The sequence below is a fragment of the Erinaceus europaeus genome, chromosome 2, assembly GCF_950295315.1.
Source record: "Erinaceus europaeus chromosome 2, mEriEur2.1, whole genome shotgun sequence".
NCBI classification, from domain to species: Eukaryota; Metazoa; Chordata; class Mammalia; order Eulipotyphla; family Erinaceidae; genus Erinaceus; species Erinaceus europaeus.
This window is the reverse complement of record NC_080163.1, coordinates 189,484,858-189,504,517: the sequence shown is the minus strand read 5'-3', so window position 1 is coordinate 189,504,517 and position 19,660 is coordinate 189,484,858. Positions and strand designations below refer to the sequence as shown.

At 44.9% G+C, this 19,660-nt stretch overlaps 1 protein-coding gene and 1 long non-coding RNA gene across 2 annotated transcripts; both read right to left on the bottom strand.

Annotated features, from left to right (window-relative positions):
- Positions 1-2,620: 2,620 nt before the first annotated feature.
- On the bottom strand, positions 2,621-10,955 carry LOC107523438 (cytochrome P450 2G1-like). Its single transcript, XM_060172314.1, has 5 exons — positions 10,933-10,955; positions 8,039-8,272; positions 7,432-7,591; positions 3,432-3,581; positions 2,621-2,826 (listed from the first exon to the last, which is right to left on the bottom strand). Exons 2-5 carry the CDS (start codon positions 8,216-8,218, stop codon positions 2,621-2,623), a joined length of 696 nt encoding a protein of 231 aa, XP_060028297.1. The 5' UTR covers positions 8,219-8,272; positions 10,933-10,955.
- On the bottom strand, positions 3,992-5,235 carry LOC132536824 (uncharacterized). Its single transcript, XR_009548362.1, has 3 exons — positions 5,091-5,235; positions 4,346-4,506; positions 3,992-4,057 (listed from the first exon to the last, which is right to left on the bottom strand). It is a non-coding gene; the product is annotated as an uncharacterized LOC132536824 (long non-coding RNA).
- Positions 10,956-19,660: the final 8,705 nt, after the last annotated feature.

The window sequence follows — 19,660 nt, the reverse complement described above, 5'->3', positions numbered from 1 at the left end:
GGCCCGTACCTGCAGCGCCCTCAGCATCGCTGCCTCTGCAGACGCCTTAGAACGGCCATGCTCGGCATCCCGGCGCTGAGCGCCACTGCACGTCACTAGGAAGCGACCCCCCGACAAGGGCCTGGGGGCAAGGGGCGGGACTTCCGGTAAGGGTGCGGCCAATGGCCTGGAGCAGCACGTCCAGTGGTGTGGGCGTGGCCTGCAGCATTGGCTTCAAGTGGGCGGGGGGCTAAGCGGGGCTAATGTCTGTAGCCCTCTTTTTCCCTTTTTTAAATTTATTTATTTTCCGTTTTGTTGCCCTTGTTGTTTTATTGTTGTTGTTGATTTCGTTGTATAGGACAGAGAGAAATGGAGAGAGGAGGGGAAGACAGAAAGGGAAAGATAAAGACAGACACCTGCAGACCTGCTTCACCACCTGTGAAGCGACTCCCCTGCAGGTGGGGAGCCGGGGCTCGAACCTGGAACCTTACGCCAGTCCTTGTGCTTCGCGCCACCTGCGCTTGCCCCACTGCACTACCGCCCGACCCCCCCTTTTTTTTCTCTTTTAAGTCTGTGATTAATAGTAGGTTTTAAGATTTTAGGATTACAGGATCTACTTCCATACTGCACCCCCCACCAGAGTTTTGTGTTCCCACTCTCCCAAAGATAATTAATAACCACTATACATCAGTCTTAGAGAATGTTTTTCTTTTCTTTTTTTCCTCCAAGATTATCGTTGGAGCTCATGCCTGCACTATGAATCCACTACTCCTGGAGGCCATTTTCCCCATTTTTCCCATTTTAGCTGTTGTTACTGCTGTCTTTCTTGTTGGATGGAGAGAAATCGAGAGAGGAGCAGAAGACAGAGAGGGGGAGAGAAAAATAGACACCCGCAGACCTGCTTCACCGCTGTGAAGCAACCCCCACCCCACCAGGTGGGGAGGCAGGGCCTCAAACCGGGGCCTTACACTGGTCCTTGCACTTCCCGCCATGTGTGCTTCACCCGTTGCACTACAGCCTGGCCCAATATTTCTGTTTTCTAAGATGCCACATATGAGCGAAACCACCCCAAGTTGTCTTTCGTCTCTTATTTTGCCAAGCATAACCACCTTAGGACTTCAGGAAAGCAGACAGGCCCTGAGTCAGTATGGGGTTAAGGACACCTTTGTCCCCAGGGCTGGTGGATTTCCTTGACGAAAGGAGAGAGACCCTCCCTACTGAGTCCTGGACTGTTCACAGAAGCTGAAGTTCTCAGGGCGGAGAAAGGTTGTGTTCTTAGAGCTCCTTACAGGATGGACATTCCTATTTCTCTGTCTTCTCAGAGGCCTGGCCTGGGACCCAGAGACTCTGCCGAGGGCACACCACCCTCTGTCTGTGACACTGGGAGAACCACTGCAGTTTCCAGTGGAGGGAATGGGGACACCGGACTCTGGTGCTGGGAACAGTGTGGAACTAAGTCCCTGTAATTTTGTAAATCAGTATTAAATCACTAATAAAAAAAGAAATAATAGTCAACCCATATCTGTGACCTTGAGAAGACCACTGCAGTTTCCAGTGTAGGGAATGGGGTACACAGAACACTGGTGATGGGGATGGTGTGGAATTATATCCCTGTTATTTTATATCCCATGCCTGGCAACACCAACCACCCCAGCTGACATGGGCTCTGCCCAACAAAATACATTTTTCTTTTGCTGGGACCAATCAGTGTAGTGATTTGCAGACTGGAATCATGCCTTTGCTGTGCACATGCGTGAACACACACACACACTCTCTCTCTCCCTCTCGCTCTCCCTCTCCCTCTCTCTCTTATACACACACAATTTTAAACAATATTTTATTTATTGGTTAGAGACAGAAATATTGAGAGATAGAGAGAAACAGAGATACACCTGAAGCCCTGCTTCTCCACTCACAAAACTTTCCCCTTGCAGGTGGGGAGCAAGGGCTTGGCCCTGGGTCTTAATAGACTGAAACATGTGCATTCAAACAAGTGTGTCCCCATTTGGCCCTGCTACCTTATATGTTAACTCTCTTTTCAGCCACCAGGCTCCAGATGCTAGCATGATGCCAGCCAAATTTCCCTGGACAGACAGCCCTTCTAATGTGTCCTGGAGCCCCACTTCCCCAGAGCCCCGCCCAACAAGGGAAACAGAGCGGCAGGCTGGGAGTATGAATTGACCTGTCAACGCCCATGTTCAGCAAGGAAGCAATTACAGAAGCCAGACCTTCCACCTTCTGCATCCCACAATGACCCTGGGTCCATACTCCCAGAGGGTTAAAGTTATAAATATGTCTCTCAGATCATTATTACCCCAAATACGAGGGGTGTTGTTAAGATTCAGAGGCGCCAGCAGGCCGGGCTAGCTTCGTAGTGGTGAACAGACTCGAGAACACACGGCTGGGCTGAGAAGCTGCAGTTTAATCTTTATTCACAAGCGGGCAAATCACCACCATGTGCTTCCCCATCATTCTCCTCCAGCAGCTGCCGCAACAAGTCTGCCCATCTGTCGGGGTTCTTTTTTGGGGCGGTGACAAGCGGGCCCCACGAAACTAGCAGGGCTAACCACAATCTTCCAGAGGCGGGGGGAAGGGGACCAAACCAATATAAAGAATAACAACAGAGGGGTAGTGGGGGAGTTCAGTGAGTGGGTGGAGGGTGGGCACAGAGAAGGTGGATGGACACCTGTGCCAATGGTGAGTTCTGACTGTCCATGGTCCGGTGGATCATCTGCAGCAGCTTCTGGAACTGCCCATCCTCATAGTCAAAGCGGCTTCCAAAGACTAGGGAACAGATGACATTGCAGACAGCGCAGCTCAGGAAGAAAGTGGGGTCAATGGGCACACCTGGGAGTACACACGGCCTCCATTAGAGCAGGAAGCAGGGCTGGGGATGCCTTCAGTCAAGGATCTGCGTTCTGCCTCCACTGCTGAGTAATGGGTGGCAACGACATCATGCTTGGACTCTCTGTCTACCCTGCACACAGCGGGTGACCAGTCACTTCATGGATTTGGGGGCTCAGTATAACTGTCCCTGCAAGATACTAACCACATTCCCTGCCATTGAAGAAGCAGCAGGAAAAGCCAAGGGACCTCTGCATTGATTGAGTCAGTAGTGGGTAGTTGTTATTTGTGGTGGACAGACTAAATTTGGAATGAATATGCGAGGCAAATTGTTTTTTAATCAATATTGTCAACAACACCATACCTTCTAACAGGAAATCGTGATGCTTCCTTTGGATTCAGTAGTTAAAATTCCTGGACAAGTGGTCCTCTGGACCACTTTACATGTGAACACTGACAGTTAAACCCACTGAGAAACCTACAGGAGCTCTTCACCAATTCTCTTGCTCCCCAGACCAGCCCTTTCTCTCACCAACACCTGTCTGCTCATGAATGAGACCTCCACAGTCACCCAGTCAGCTCACAGCCCTATGCCCTGAGCCCCATACCCTTGGTCTTGTGGAATTCCTTGAGCAAGAAGCCATCCTCCTCCAGGATTCGTTCCTCAATCCTCCATTTTCCCATCCCAGAGTCCCAGAGAGCAGTCAGGGTGAAGCGTCGGACAATCTTCCATCGTTCTCCATTAGCGAAGGATAGAGCTGCGGGAAACTCAAAGTCAGACTTCTGTCGCCCTTTCCTCCTGTGCCCCCTCTATGCTAGACAAGGATGGAGACCAGTGATGAAAATTTAGAAGTTCAGGAGCACCACTTCCACAGCCCAGCTTCCCGTAGAGACTTGAGTAATGTCTGCAGACATTAGAGATGAGATGGAAGGACTGGGGTTCAGGCAATGAATGCTGAGTATCGTCAAGGCGCTCTTCTCAAAGAACCAAGTAACACCAGATAAAGGAAGCTTGGGTGCATAAAGAGATGTACAAAGAGACAAAATGCTTTTATGATGTAGAAGGAGATTATGAGTCTAAATGTCTCTTACTCTCTTGAGAAAACCAGTGCACATCTAAGAACCACACAAATATCAAGAGAAGAAAAGTCAGTAGGGAAAGATAGAAACACTTTCTCCTTTCCTGCCAGCACTGAGCGGAGAATGAAGTGGGAGGTGGGGAGGCAGCTTCAGCCTGCAGGGTGACACTGGGACTCGGTGTGGTGGACTGAGACAGAGCCAAGGACTCTAACAGGGGAGGGGCAGGAGGCAGGGAGGGCATTGGGGACCCCGTGCATGCAGATGGAAGGAGACTGGAGTCAGTGATGGGGGTGGCGAGCAGACACCTATCACAGAGAGATGAGGAATTCGCCTGTTATGGCGCCAACTGTCTTGGAGATCATTATTACTCGAAATACAAGGGGTAGGGTGGGAGTTTGGTGAGTGTGCATAGAGGGTGGGCACAGAGGAGGTGGGTGGACACCTGTGCCAATGGTGAGTTAATAGCAGATAAGTTCCAGTGGATCATCTGCAGCAGCTTCCGGAACTGCCCGTCCTCGTAGTCAAAGCGGCTTCCAAAGACTCTGGAACTGATGACATTGCAGACAGCGCAGCTCAGGAAGAAAGTGGGGTTGATGGGTGCACCTGGGGGTGGACACAGCCTTCACTGGAGGTACAGTTCAGGGTGTAGAGACAGGGCCTTCTGTCAGGGATCGAAGTTCTGCTTCCACTGCTGAGTAATGGATGGCAAGGACTCTCTGTCTACCCTGCACATGGGGTAACCAGCCACTTCTGGATTTTAGGGATCAGTATCATAGTTTGTGACAGGTGTTACCATGGCCCCTATCACAAAGGAAGCATCGGGAAAAGCCAAGGGGGCTCTGCATTGATTGAGTCAAGAGTGGGTAGTTTGTATTTGTGATGGACAGACTTAAATTTGGAATGAATATGCCAGACAAATTTTTTAATCACTATTGTCAACACCATACCTTCTCACAGGAAATTGTGAGCTGTTCTTGGGACTCAGTAGTTAATGTTCCTGTACATGTGGTCTTCTGGACCACTTTTCATGTGAACACTGACAGTCAAACCTGCTGAGAAACCTACAGGAGCTCTTCGCCAATTCTCTTGCTCCCCAGACCAGCCCTTTCACCAACACCTGTCTGCTCATGAATGAGACCTTCACAGTCATCCAGTCAGCTCACAGCCCTATGCCCTGAGCCCCATACCCTTGGTCTTGTGGAATTCCTAGAGCAGGAAGCCAGCCTCCTCCAGGATTCGTTCCTCGATCCTCCGTTTTCCCATCCCAAAGTCCCGGAGAGCAGTCAGGGTGAAGCGTCGGACAATCTTCCACTGTTCTCCATTAGCGAAGGATAGACCTGTGGGAACCTCAAGGTCAGACTTCTGCTGCCCTTGCCTCCTGTGCCCCATCTGTGCTAGACAAGGATGGAGACCAGTGATGAAAATTTATAAGTTCAGTGGGCCAGGTGGTGGTGTACCTGGTTGAGTGCACATGTTGGTGCACAAGGACCCAGGTTCTAGCCCCTGGTCCCCACCTGCAGGGTGACAGCTTCACAAATGGTGAAACATGGTTGCAGGTGTCTCTCTGTCTCTCTCTCCCTCTCTACCTCCCCCTTCACTCTCAATTTCTGGCTGTCTCTACCCAATAAACAAATAAAGATTTTTTTAAAAGGCCGGCATGGCAAAAAAAAATCTAAAAAAAAAATTAGAAGTTCAAGAGCAGCAGTTCTACAGCCCAGCTTCCCATGGGAGACTCGGGTAAGCCCTGCACACACTGGAGATGAGGTGGGAGAATTGGGGGTCAGGCAATGAATGCTGAATGTCATGGAGGCGTTCTTCTCAAAGGACCAGGTAGAAACCGCATGGAGGAAGTTTGGGTGCATAAAGAGGTGTACAAAGAGACAAAATGCTTTTATGATGTAGAAGGAGCTTAAGAGTCCAAATGTCTCTTACTCTCTTGAGAAACCAGTGCGCATCTAAGAACCACACAAATATCAAAAGTAGGAAAGGTCAGAAGGAATGACAGAAACAGGCTGGTATGGACCAACCTTCCAATGTCCAGATCTTCCAGTCTGCACTCCATAAAGGATTTTGGCTCATACTCCCAGAGGGGGAAACGTTAGGAGAAGAAAACCAGAGGGCTCTGAACACCAATTCCATTAGGATACAGAAAAAGAAAGAGAAAAACATAAAGGAAAGACAGTCAGAAGTAATAAGTGTGTCTAGAAAGGAAGAGACGGCAGGACCATAGAAACAATAGGCAAGTACATATAAATACAGGTAGTTACAGAAATAATAGAAACTGTGATCTTGGGAGAACCACTGCAGTTTCCAGTGGAGAAAATGGGAGCAGACAACTCTGGTGGTGAGAGTGGCACAGAGTTATACCCCTGTTACCTTGTAATTTTGTAAATCAATATTGAATCACTAATAAAACATTTTTAGAATAAAACAGAGTAAGGAAGTTACAGACTCTGCATATGTGCATATTCTTTTTATCTTTATTATGTGTGATTAATAGCAGGTTACTAGATTGTAGGAGTAGAGTGTACAGCTCTACTTCGCACCCACCCCAAGAGTTCTGTACCCGCCTTGGGTGTGGCGATTCACATTTTCTGTTTGTTCCTGCCGCCAGGGTTATCACTGGGCTTGGTGCCAGCACTGTGAATCCACACCTCCTGGAGTCCAGTTTCTCCTTATTTTTAATTCCATAGGACAGAGAGAAATTGAGAGGGGAGGAGGATACAGAGAGAGAGAGAGAGAGCAGCAGATTGGCTTCACCGCTTGTGAAGCATCCCTCCTGCAGGTGGATGGAGAGCAGGGGGTCAAACGCGCGTCCCTGCACATGTCCTTTTTCACAGGACTATGGTACTTAACTGGGTGTGCCACTGCCCAGCCCCCAGTGTGGATATTCTTGAAGAAAAAGGTGAATATCAGTGAAGGGGCTGTGGAATGATGAGTGGCAGTCAGGACCTAGTACTCTGTCTATGACTAGCTGGGTGGACCATTCCATGCACTTATTGATAAATGAAGAAATTGACAGATCTCGCGTGGTTCCGTGAGTGGATGGGAGGATGGGTAGAGGGACCTGAGGTGATTTGGAATTCAATGTTCCAGCAGGCAGAGACAGATGAGTGGAGAGTACTAAGGTCAAGGAAAGGTAGGTGCTGTGCTTTTGAATGAAGGTTTGCAGATTGGCTGAGAGGGAGTAACTAGCCAGAGAAGCCTGCATTTCCTTCATGGAGCTGAGAGGAGTAACACAACAGAAGTTGGAGGTGGGAAGTGGTTTGGGCTCATTCCTATGCCCTCCCAGGGTTCACTTTGTCATCCTCTAATCTTTCTCACCTCAAGTCTCCTTCTTTGGAATCTTGTTGTGAGGCTAAGTCATCCATTCTTTGAGAAGTCAGTGTAATCACACAAGCTGTGTGCTTCCCACAGAGTGTGGGACTCAAGGAAGCATGTTCTAGAGAGATCACGTGTGTTCAGGGTGACATGGCAATAGACAGAAAGCATGGTGTAAGCGTATATAACTCTGTCGTTTTTACCTACCCTCCTCACGGTTCTTAGGAACTGAGCCCATTCGTCCACGACCACTGAAGTCATCTGCTTGGCCCACCAGGGCCTCCTTCACAGCATCATGTCCGCACAAAACCACGACTGGTAGGGACCCAAAGTACACCGTGAAGACTGGGCCATATGTCTCCCTGAGCTGAAAGAGAAGGAAGATACAGCATGTTGGGGCCTGCTGGCGCTCCCCATAGAGATCAATCCTGAGCTGTAGGGGAGTGTGTCACATGGGCACAGGACAGGGGCAAAGGGTTCCTTCTGGTGATGGACAGACAACTGCCAAAGAGGGCAGAGGAGCCAGGACACTGGGGAATTTCAGTGATTTCACACCCCACCACACACCCCCAAGCTGATCACAACTCATAGTCATGGACTAGGTACAGTCCATGGCCCACTCTTCTTTCTCTGAGAGGATACACATGTGAAGTAGACTGCATGTACCAGGATGAACTAAGACATCCTGAAATTCTGAGGCTATGTTTTAGAAATACAAGGGAATATGACTCTGGAGTAGTGCGATTGAGAGAGTGGGAATCTGCCCTACTGTGTCTTTGCTCTGAGCCCTGTCTGAGAGGAACAACAGGCTCACCTGCAGGCAAGAATCAAGCATGGTCGTGATCCTGAGTTGCAGCAAGTTCCCCAGGAAGGGCAGAGGCAGGGGGCCTGGGGGCAGCTTGGCTCCCTTGCTTCTCCATTTCCAGGTGGTGAGGATGAGCAGGCAAGACAGGGTGAGTGCCAGAATGGTGGTGGCGGCCCAGCTCAGCGCCATCAGTTCAGGGAGAGGGCTTGTGTCCTGCACTTCAGATCCTGCCTAAATAGGTCTCTGGAGACCAAACAGAACATCTGGGGACTCACACTTTCTGGCAATGGAGACCACTGTGGAAGTGATCTCTCCTCCCCCCCTCTGTCTCTAGGTTTTGGTTATGTGAACACAATGCCCCATGGACAGTGGTTTGCATTCTCCCAAGAATATCCAGGGAGCCATTTCCTTTCTCATTATTTCCAGTTTTCTTTCCCACTTCCTTAGCTCAGCTCTAGCTCTGAATAGATCTTTGTTTTTTTCCCCAGTCAGAGAGAAATGAACATTCTGCAGAAGCTAACCGGGTTTTACATCTTCTATTTTTTCCACACAGAACTCGTCTCTGACTCCATTTTATTTTTTTTAATATATATTTGTTATTGGATAGAGACAGAGAGAAATTGAGAGAGAAGGGGAGATAGAAAGGAAGGGAGACAGAGAGACTCCCGCAGACCTGCTTCACCGCCTGTGAAGCGACTCCCCTGCAGGTGGAGAGCCGGGGGCTCAAACCGGGATCCTTATTCAGGTCCTTTCACTTTGTGCCACATGCACTTAACCCGCTGGGCTACTGTCCGACTCTCTCCATTTTCTTTCTTTCTTTCTTTCTTTCTTTCTTTCTTTCTTTCTTTCTTTCTTATTATTTATTCCCTTTTGTTGCCCTTGTTGTTTTGTTGTTGTAGTTATGATTGATGTCATCATTGTTGGATAGGACAGAGAGAAATGGAGAGAGGAGGGGAAGACAGAGAGGGGGAGAGAAAGATCGACACCTGCAGACCTGCTTTACCGCTTGTGAAGCAACTCCCCTGCAGGTGGGGAGCCGGGGGCTTGAACCGGGATCCTTTGGCAGGTTCTTGCACTTTGCGTCAGGTGTGCTTAACCCGCTGTGCTACTGCCCAACTCCCTCTCTCCGTTTTCTTATTTGTCAAACAGGACCACCATATTCAATAAAGTCCTGCTAAGGAACAGGGATGCCTTCTGTAACCTTGCCACACACTACCATCCTGCTGCTTCTAAACCTTAAAAGTGAGGCAAAGGTTCAGAGAGCTAGAGGATAATATGAGATGGACGCCACAACAGGTTCTCAAAACACCAGACTTGAGTCTTTGAGTAGTTACTTAATTGTGGAAATCCTGTGTGGAGACAATGAGTAAAGAAGTGGACAGTCCTGGGTCCTGCTGCCCACACTGTCTCCTTTGTGATCAGACACAATAGAACCTGATCCAGAGGATGCCGGGTGGTAGAGCAGCGGGTTAAGCACAGGTGGCACAAAGCAAAAGGGCCCGCGATCCCGGTTCGAGCCCCTGGCTCCCCACCTGCAGGGGAGTTGCTTCACAGGTGATGAAGCAGGCCTGCAGGTGTCTATCTTTCTCTCCTCCTGTCTCCATTTCTCTCTGTCCTATCCAACAACGACGACAATAACTACAACAATAAAACAACAAGGGCAACCAAAAAGAATAAATAAATAAATATTTAAAAATATATTTGTAAGAAAAAAAAAACCTCATCAGGGAATTTAGTGACCATGTGTCAGTTTTACTCCTTGAGAGTCCAAGGGCCCAACACTTAGAGGGGTAGAATTTACACAGAAGAAAAGCCGGAAAGTGCATTGCACCAAAGTAAAAGACTGGGGGGGGGGGCGGATACAGGTCCTTCAGAGGACCTAGTGGGGGTTGTACTGTTATATGGAAAACTCAGAAATGTTATTCATGTACAAACTATTGTATTTACTGTCGAATGTAAAACATTAATTCTCCAATAAAGAAATAAAAAAAAAAAAAGAGACCACTGGGTAAGTACCTCTGATCCTACCAGGTTTTCCTTCCTTGACTTTTTGATACTGTGGAATATGCCCCTCCTCCCACCCCACTACTTTTGCTTGGAAAGTTGTGTAACGTGTGGCCACTCAGTTTTCTTTTCTTAAAAAAAAAAAAAAAAAAGCCAGAAAGGACCTAGGCTGACGTAGGAGTGTTTTTGCAGATATGTATCACATGGAGATGAGAAACTGCACAACAATTTCTGCGTGCACATCTGTAAACCCAAAATCACAAAAATTATGAAAGAAAAAATCAATCAAATCACTGATTAAATATGTGAAGCAGGGAGATGAAAAGCAAAAAGACAAAGATCTGTCAATAAAACTTATTATCTAAACTTTTACTTTAGGGAACAAGAAAAAAAAAACCAGCAAATTCAACCCAAAGCATAGCAAAACAAAAAGAATAAGAAAATTAGATCAGACACTGGCACAGTCCTGGAGGGGAATTCAACAGAGAGCATTAACAGAACCAAAATCTCTTTTTTGAACAGCAAAACCAATAAGCCTCAAACCAGGTTAATTAAGAAAAAGGATGATTAATAAGAAATATATCTAGGACAACAAGGAAGATCTTAGATTCATTTCCCATCCACACAATAAATCTGTAGATACATTGGGGAACAATTCCCTCAGAAAAATAATCATTACAAAATGTATGACTTATGAATATTAGTCATGTGAGAAAAACACGGAACTAAACACATTGGAAGAACCCAGACTCAATTTCACTATAAACTCCACTATTCTAGTGACCCACTAGCAGACAAGAACCCAGAACCCAAACGTATCTCAAGGAAACAAAGGATCTGAACCCCACTTGGGGCATTCCACCTTTTAAGACTTCAAGCCAAAAGACAAAGCCATCCACCCCAGACTCTAGAGTTAGAGTTCAATGGGGCCCATATTCCCAAGACCACAAAGCTTGAGCAAACTAGTTCTTGCTCTAAGATCCCACACAAGAACTCACCTGCTGGGTCCAGCAAAGAGGCAACTATTTGCAAATTGTTCAAACTATATATGAAAGAGGTCAATTTGCCCATGGGCCAAGTAGTCTAAAAGGTAGGAATCTATTGAACATACCCCTGTAAATGCAGGAATCTGAACAAGTCACTACACCTCGGGGATACTGGAAAATGTTTTTATTTCTAGTGCATCAGACCCAGAATCGGCTAATGCCAAAAAGCTTCTGGGCTCTAATGTGCTATGAGATTTCCCTTTTATAGATAAAGAAAAGTTGACAAAAATGATTAACAATTATGCATACAAGGACTAAGAGATGGGCAGAGATCATAAAGGTCAAAGGCTGTCACAACTTTTACAAATACCTGAAGCTGGCTTTAAATCTGCCAGGGCTTTTACAAACACCAAGAGGGAGAGAGGGTTACATTTAGGATTTACAGGTGGCTAAAAGGAGCCTGGTACAAGCAGTTGTCCTTAATTTCAACATTTCATTTGTGACCTAACTCAGAAAGGTCAAACAACATCACTTTATAACAAATATTCAGGCTAACTTTCTAATAGTAACAAATATTAACAAAGGGTGGCCATAATTACAGTAAGAAAAACCAGTGTGGTGAGTCCATATCAGTGGCTGAGTCCAGAAATGTCTGTTGTATGTAGCATTTTTCTAATCTGTAGGTCCACTTGGAATCTTCTCTTGTAGTCAGCTCGAAAATTAGTTGTTAGGACAAATGATAAGGAGTCAAAACATAGCACCTTTAATGATACATGGTCATCATTAGGCAGCAATGTAACTTTTTTTTTTTTGACACACAACTGTCTTTTTTTTTTTTTAACTTTTGGGAAAGATTTGTACTCCCAGTCTTTTAATGTTTGGATAGGAGAAGCAAGACCTGTAGACTAATATTAATTAAACTTAAGTATTATCTGTGAAAATGGTATTAAACGGGGGAATAGAACTTTAAAACTGGGTTATAGCAAAAAGAGTGGCTCTCAAATTGAAATGGTCATTTTAATTAACTGTGTACCACATTAATCTGACCTGGAGCCCATGTCTATTAATACTTAGCAAGGAGCGTGTATGACCTTACACTCTATCATCACAGCTGGACCATGGGACTAGGTTTCCTCTAGTTGGCAGAGTGGCCCAGACTCCCTTCAGAGACTGGGGCAGTCTTCACTAGTGTTACTCAGTGAGGACAACATCCTGAGAAACCCACAAAAGGGCTGACAAAGACACCCGATGGAAGTGACTTAGCAATGGCAGACACAGAGGGATCTCTTACAGGTCTACACTCATTGTAGTGATGAGGAATTTAAGAATTCTATGACTAAGACTCCAGGTTATAACATGACTTGACATTGGCCAAAAACGGCCTTTATTAGGTAAGCCAGTCTCTTGTCTCTAACCAGTTTTATAGTCTCTCTTCTAACAACTTTAAACTTTTTCTCAGTTGTTTAGACTTTAAGGTCATGTGTTATACAGTAACCAAATAACCACTACACACTCTGCTGGGTTTAAGTCTAAACTGGTGTATTTAAAGAGTTTATTATTGAATTAAGAAAGAAATATACTTAAGTTTTTAGAGAGGTCCTCTGATTTGTATTAACTTGTGGGCTAATCACAACAGAGAGTGTCTTAAGACAACAATTGTCTAGCATTAAACAATAAACACTTAGTTGAGGAATTTATAGTTTTATTAGGCCGTTAAGTTTATTAGGTCTGAGTCTAGTTATAGAAAACCACTAATTATTCTCAAAGCATAGAATTTTCTATAATATATAAAGGGGAGGGCAGTATTCACTCATGAAAACACTACTTATAAGCACATAAGACAAAACTGTACTTGGTGTAGGGGTCTTTTATGTTTAAAAAGATCTCACCAGGTGAAAGGTGAAAGACTGGCTTTTCAGGAGATTGTCACTTATAATGTCCACAACAGGAGAGATAAGTCATTTAATTGTGATCAACAAGAAATACAAGACTCAATAATACCAGGGTCGGGAGAAATAGGAATGTTAACTAAGTTAGGAGCTCATTTACATTTGATAACTCAATGGCTAGAATTACACCAATTTAGAATATTTCTATTAATAAACAGGTGTGTCAATATTAAGACGCTAACAGGATGAAATAATTACAATCTCTTAAGTGTTATAATTTTAACAAGTTTAAACAGTTTTAAGTCTAATATTAGAACTTAATCAATATATACACTTGAAGTATATCAAATATTTAGCCTAAATATCTTTAATACCAAGTTAATTAAGAGTAACATCATTTTACTAAAGAGGATAACCAGAAGTTACTTTAACATGACATAATTTTGACTGTAAAAACTTTTAAAAATTAATAATTTACTGTTGGGATTTTTTAATATTTATTCATTTTCCCTTTTGCTGCCCTTGTTGTTTTATTGTTGTAGTTGTAACTGTTGTTATTGATGTCGTCGTTGTTGGATAGGACAGAGAGAAATGGAGAAGGGGAAGACAGAGAGGGGGAGAGAAAGACAGACACCTGCAGACCTGCTCCACCACCTGTGAAGCGACTCCCCTGCAGGTGGGGAGCCGGGGGCTTGAACCGGGATCCTTACACCGGTCCTTGCGCTTTGTGCCACCTGTGCTTAATCGCTGCTTAACCTGACGCCCTGCTGGGATTTTTTAACCAACTTATTTATTACAAGCTTCTCATTATCAGTTTCTTGTCTATTTGCTTATTTATATATATTTACTTATAACACTCATAGAGTTGGGCAGGGGAGCTAGCATAATGGTTATGCAAACAGCTCTTGTGCCTGAGGCTCCGAAGTCCCAGGTTCAATCCCCTGCACCACCATAAGCCAGAGATGAGCAGTGCTTTGGTGTTTCTGTGTGTGTGTGTGTGTGTCTCTCTTTGCATCTCTCTCAAAAAGAAAAAAAATAAACAAATAATAATAATAATAACACTCATAGAGTCACTATGACCAAATCAGTGTAGCTCTTTTAGCAGGTTGTATTAAAACATACATTTAAGGGGGTTGGGCGGTGGCACAGTGGGTTAAACGCATGTAGCGCAAAGCACAAGGACCAGTGTAGGGATCCCGGTTTGAGCCGCCGGCTCCCCACCTGCAGGGGAGTCACTTCACAGGCGGTGAAGCAGGTCTGCAGGTGTCTATCTTTCTCTCCCCCTCTCTGTCTTCTCCTACTCTCTCCATTTCTCTCTGTCCTATCCAACAACGAACAACATCAACAATGGCAATAATAATAACCACAATGAAGCTACAACAACAAGGGCAACAAAAGGGGGGAAAATGACCTCCAGGAACAGTGGATTCATGGTGCAGGCACCGATCCCATCAATAACTCTGGAGGAAAAATATATATATACATTTAAAACTTTAATCTGGGAAAAGCCATTTTTATGTCTGACACAATAGAGCCTATAATAAATATAATAATAATGGCTGAACCTCATTTAATGTCTAAAGGATCAGTCAGCCGAGAGGACTTAACAATTATTAACATCTACGTACCTATTGAGGAGCCGCATACATACACCAAATATATACTGAGTTACTGCAATATATCAATAGCAACGCAGTAGGAGTAGAAGTCTCTAATACCCCACTTTCTTAACTTGACAGAGCATCTAGGCAGAGAATTAATAAAGAAACAAGGGATTAGGGGGTTGGGCAGTAGCCCAGCAGGTTAAGTGCACACGGCGGGAAGCACAAGGACCAGCCATAAGAATCCTGGTTCAAGCCCCCAGCTCCCCACCTGCAGGGGGGTTGCTTCACAGGTGGTGAAGTGTGGGAGACAGTAAAAAGGCAACACTCCATTAGGCCCTTGAGATACAAGGAGTCGGGAGTGACACCATGGCCTTCTGTTGTATCCACATCTTCCCTGATTGTGACATTTGCATCATGAACACTAGCAAATGTATCTAGACTTAACCTTGGCTTTTTGCTAGCTGCTAAATAGACCAAAACACATAGAGGAGGCTTGCTGATAACAGGAACTGCCTGAACTTTTGTAACTGCTTGCTTATTCTCTAACTGATGATGTGAAGTATATATACATGTATTATCCTAAATAAAGTTTGCTATGCTGTGTCTTTGGCATAAGCCCTCCCTACCCATCAGCTCTAGTTCCTCCTCTCAGGACCGGTCAATTTGTCCCCACGCAGGATGTGGAGACTAGAGTGAAGCAGGTCCACAGGTGTCTATCTTTCTCTTCCCCCTTTGTCTTCCTTCCTTTCTGTCCTATCCAACAACATCAATGGCAACAATAACAACAACAACAAGAGCTGTAACATCAAGGCTAGCAAAAAATGGGAAAAAATGCCCTCTAGGAGCAGTGGCTTTGTGGTGCAGGCAGTGAGCCCCAGCGATAACCCTGGAAGCAAAAAAAAGAAAAGAAAGAAGAGAGAAACAAGGGATTAAACTCTAATCTGGTTAGTTTAAGAGTTAGACATTTAAACTCAAATAATTTAGAGTAGATCTAAGTGTACGTTTTTTAAGTGGAAGTTCCAATTATTTATTGGAATGGGAAGGCCAAAGTACAGACTCAGTTTCAGAGGGTCAGAGTACGAGGAAGGTCTGGCTGAGATAGACAGTATGTTCTCAAGCCAGATTTGATTATTATTATAATTTGATCATTAGGTAATTTGGCTAGGTGGAGATTTCCTAGAACTGGTCGAGTGTTTTCACATTTTAAGAGTATTTTCTCTTTTTAGCTGATTTGCAGCTTTTGGAACTTTCATGGCACCAGGTACATGATGAGTCTTTGCCCAACCAGGATACGGTAAACAAGAACTTTGAAGGAACCACTAACCAAAAAAAAAGCAACTAAAATGTCTTCTAAGCAAATTCAAGCTTCTTTAGACCATCATTATCATAAAATTGCTAGGGCTTTTTTTAAACTCTAGGCCCTTTAATTTTTTTTAAGATCTGTTATTTTCATTTATCCTTTTATTTTTATGTATTTTTTTGCATAGAGGCAATGAAGTTGAGAAAGAATAGAGAGATAGAAAAGCAGAGACAAAAAGAAATACTTTTAGCACTGCCCTACCTCTCATAAAGCTCCCCACACACACACATGAGGACTTAGAGACTTGAACCTGGGTCCCTATGTTACAGGTCATTATGTTAGGAGATCTGGAAGTCAGAAGGATTGGTCACTACTTCACTTGAAATGAATTTCAATGGACATGCATTCAGGTGTGCTTTCTAAATTCGTTATTAGCCGTGAAAACTAAGTTAAAAAAAAGGCTCAGGAGATAGATTCCCCAAGTGTCTCTGGACCTCATCTATTATAACAACAGCACAAGAAAAAGACCCAGGCCAAAACTCAACGCCAAAGACTCCTCTTTGTCCAACCCCTCTTTTTTATGGCCCATCTTATGTCACACCAGGACCCACTTTTGATTGGCCTGATGTGAAAACTCTTCCCCCTTCATATAGTGCAGAAATAAAAGAAGGAAAGGGGACACTTCCCCAAGTGGGTCTCCATCCCACGTGTGCAAACTCAGTGAAAACAAAATATACTCTCCATAACCCCCTGTGCCCTGCATTTTCCCCTCAACAATCACTGGGCTGTGACCTTTGCTTCATGCACCTGAAGAATTAAGGTATGTAACTAGATACATTCCCCAGAATTCCTGGTACCAAGCAAAAGCAGAAAGGAAAAAGTGCCCCATAGAAAGAGTACAAGCCAAAGGATTGGGTAGAATCTGACCTTTGACTCTGGGTCATAAATACCAGGAGCAGAGGAAGAAGGGTAAGCAGCAGCAGCAGCCACACAGAGGCAGGGCAGAAGGAGATGCAATTGGAAGTGAGAGCGTGGGGCTGAGCTGAGTTGAGCAGAGGACACGTGGAGGCTGGACCAGCAAAGGCAGAAACCCTGACAGTGACTGGAGGTGGAGAGGAGCAGTGGTCATGAACATTTCTTTTCTGAATGTTTTCCACTGTCTCTAATTAAGGCAGTAAAACCCCATTTTCATTCAATTAACTACTATGTGTGTTGGTTTTATTGTAGCCCCTAAAAGGGAATCACCTCAAATTAGTGATTCAGTATACTAAGAGAGGCAAGAACTCCATTTAATTGGGGAGGCTTGTGTTCTCCCTGTAACATTTGTACATGGTAATGTGTGTGCTCTACCGGGCATCACCCAGCTCCAAAGCAGGCCTTAGATGGGAGCTTAGATAAAGTCATTCACACTGAATAGACAGTTCCTTGAAGAAGAGACACAGGTGGCCCATGGGCATGTGAAAAAATGATCCACTTCACTCTATCATTAGAGAAATGCAAAAGAAGAATATACTGTTGGGGGTCAGGCGGTAGCACAGCGGGTTAAGTGCACGTGGCGCAAGGTGCAAGGACTGGGCGTAAGGATCCCAGTTTGAGGCCCCAGCTCCCCACCAGTAGAGGAGTTGCTTCACAGTTGGTGAAGCAGGTCTGCAGGTGTGTATCTTTCTCTCCTACTCTCTGTATTCCCCTCCTCTCTCCATTTCTCTCTGTAATATCCAACAATGATGACAACAATAATAACTACAACAATAATGATAATAGCAATGATAAACAACAAGGGGAAAAACAGCCTCCAGGAGCAGTGGATTTATGACCCCAGTAATAACCCTAAAGGCAAATAATAATAAGGGATCAAGCCGTGGCACGCACATATTAACTATGTGCAAGGACCCAGCTTCAAGCCCCTGCTCCCCCATCTATAAGGGGAATATTTCGCAAGTGGTGTAGCAGATCTGCAAGGGTCTCTCCTTTTTTTTTTAGCCTCCTGAGTTATTGTTGGGGCTTAGTGCTGGCACTATGAATCCGCCACTCTTGAAGGCCACTTTTCCTTTTTTTTTCAATATTATTCAATAGGACAGAGAGAAATTGAAAGGGAGGAAAGATAGAGGAAAAACATCTGCAGACCTACTTCAGCACTTGTGAAGTGTCCCTGCTGCAGGTAAGGAGCAGGGACACTTGAACCTGAGTCCTTGCTCATAGTACTATGTGCACTTAACCAGGTGCACTACCACCTGACCCTCACCCCCTCGACCTCCTCCTCCCCTCTCAACTTTTCTCTGTCCTATCAAATAGAAAATAATGGCCACTAGGAGTGGTGGGATCCTAGTGCAGGCACCAAGCCCCAGTAATAACCCTGGTGGCAAAAATAAAAGTAATACAAAATAAAGGAAGCATCCTAGAACTTGTCAGAGCTATAAGGAACACACAGCCCTCTGCTATGACATGATGACATGAAGGTGACCAGAGTAGATCAATTCACTGACCACATAGCCACAGTTCCATGAGGATGAATGGCCCAGCTCAGGACAGGGACAGCCCAAGGCCACCAGGGCTGCGAGGGAAGCAGAAAAAGCAGCGTTGACAAAAGACTGAGTGGTCTGGGCTGACCCCTGGTGGCAGGAGGCAGGTGTGCAGGTTGGAATCCTTTTATTTTTATTTCCCGGAAAGTGATTTGTTTCCTTAGAGTCAATCTTCTCAAAAATCAGAACCAACCAGTTGTCTTTGTTGTCACTGAGGTAGAACCAAATAGAGAGCACATTATCTTTAGGGCTGATTTATTTTTTTAGCTTAAAAAAAGTTTGTGATATGTCACATCATAAATTTATCCCTTCATAAATTGGTGGTGGTTGTTTACATATTCATAGGTAGAATCCACCACCACTTCCTTTACTTTTCTATTTTCTTTTTTTAAATATGTATTTATTCCCTTTTGTTGCCCTGTTGTTTTATTGTTGTAGTTATTATTGTTGTTGTTGGATAGGACAGAGAGAAATGGAGAGAGGCTCAAACTGGAATCCTTACGCGGTCCTTATGCTTTGCGCCACCTGCACTTAAGCACTGCACTGCCGCCCAACTCCCTATTTTTTTCTTTTTTAAATATTATTTATTTATTCCCTTTTGTTGCCCTCGTTGTTTTATTGTTGTAGTTACTGTTGTTGTTGTTGCTGGATAGGACAGAGAGAAACGGAGAGAGGAGGGGAAGACAGAGAGGGGGAGAGAAAGACAGACACCTGCAGACCTGCTTCACCACTTGTGAAGCGACGCCCCTGCAGGTGGGGGGGGAGCGTTGAACCCGGATCCCTATGCCAGTCCTTGTGCTTTGCACCACGTGTGCTTAACCCGCTGCGCTACCGCCCAACTCCCCCTATTTTTTTCTTTATGATAGAGATAGAAATAGAAGAAGAGATGGGGAGAGAGAGGAAAAGAAAAGCACATTCAGCCGGCTCCGTGGCTCATGAAGCTTCCACCCTGCAGGTGGGGGCTGGAGGCTCAAACCCAGGTGCTCGCACATGCTAACTCGTGTGTGTTACCATCTGCACTACTGCCTGTCCCCCAGCACTTCTAACTAGAACACCTTCCACCTTCTAGTAAGAACGTTCCTGGGCCTACCAAATAGCTCACTTGGATAGTGCACTGCTTTTGCCATATGCACAACCCAGGTTCGAGCCTGGCCCCACTGCATTGAAGGAACCACTGGTGCTGTGGTCTCTTGCACCCTCTCTCTTTTTCTGTCTCTTTATCTCACTCTCTCTATCTGAAAAAGTCATCCCAAAATACAACTCTAATTTTTTATTCCAGGTTACAGAGAAATTTTTCAAGGATCACAAACTATCAGAGAATATTTTCTG

Bases quoted from the DNA above. Each gene is read 5' to 3' on its own strand.
- LOC107523438 (XM_060172314.1), bottom strand. From the start codon at position 8,218: ATGGCGCTGAGCTGGGCCGCCACCACCATTCTGGCACTCACCCTGTCT. The intron at 7,592-8,038 runs GTGAGCCTGTTG...CTTCTCTTTCAG, and splicing joins TGCTTGATTCTTGCCTGCAG to CTCAGGGAGACATATGGCCC. The intron at 2,827-3,431 runs GTATGGGGCTCA...GTGTACTCCCAG, and splicing joins GGAATTCCACAAGACCAAGG to GTGTGCCCATTGACCCCACT.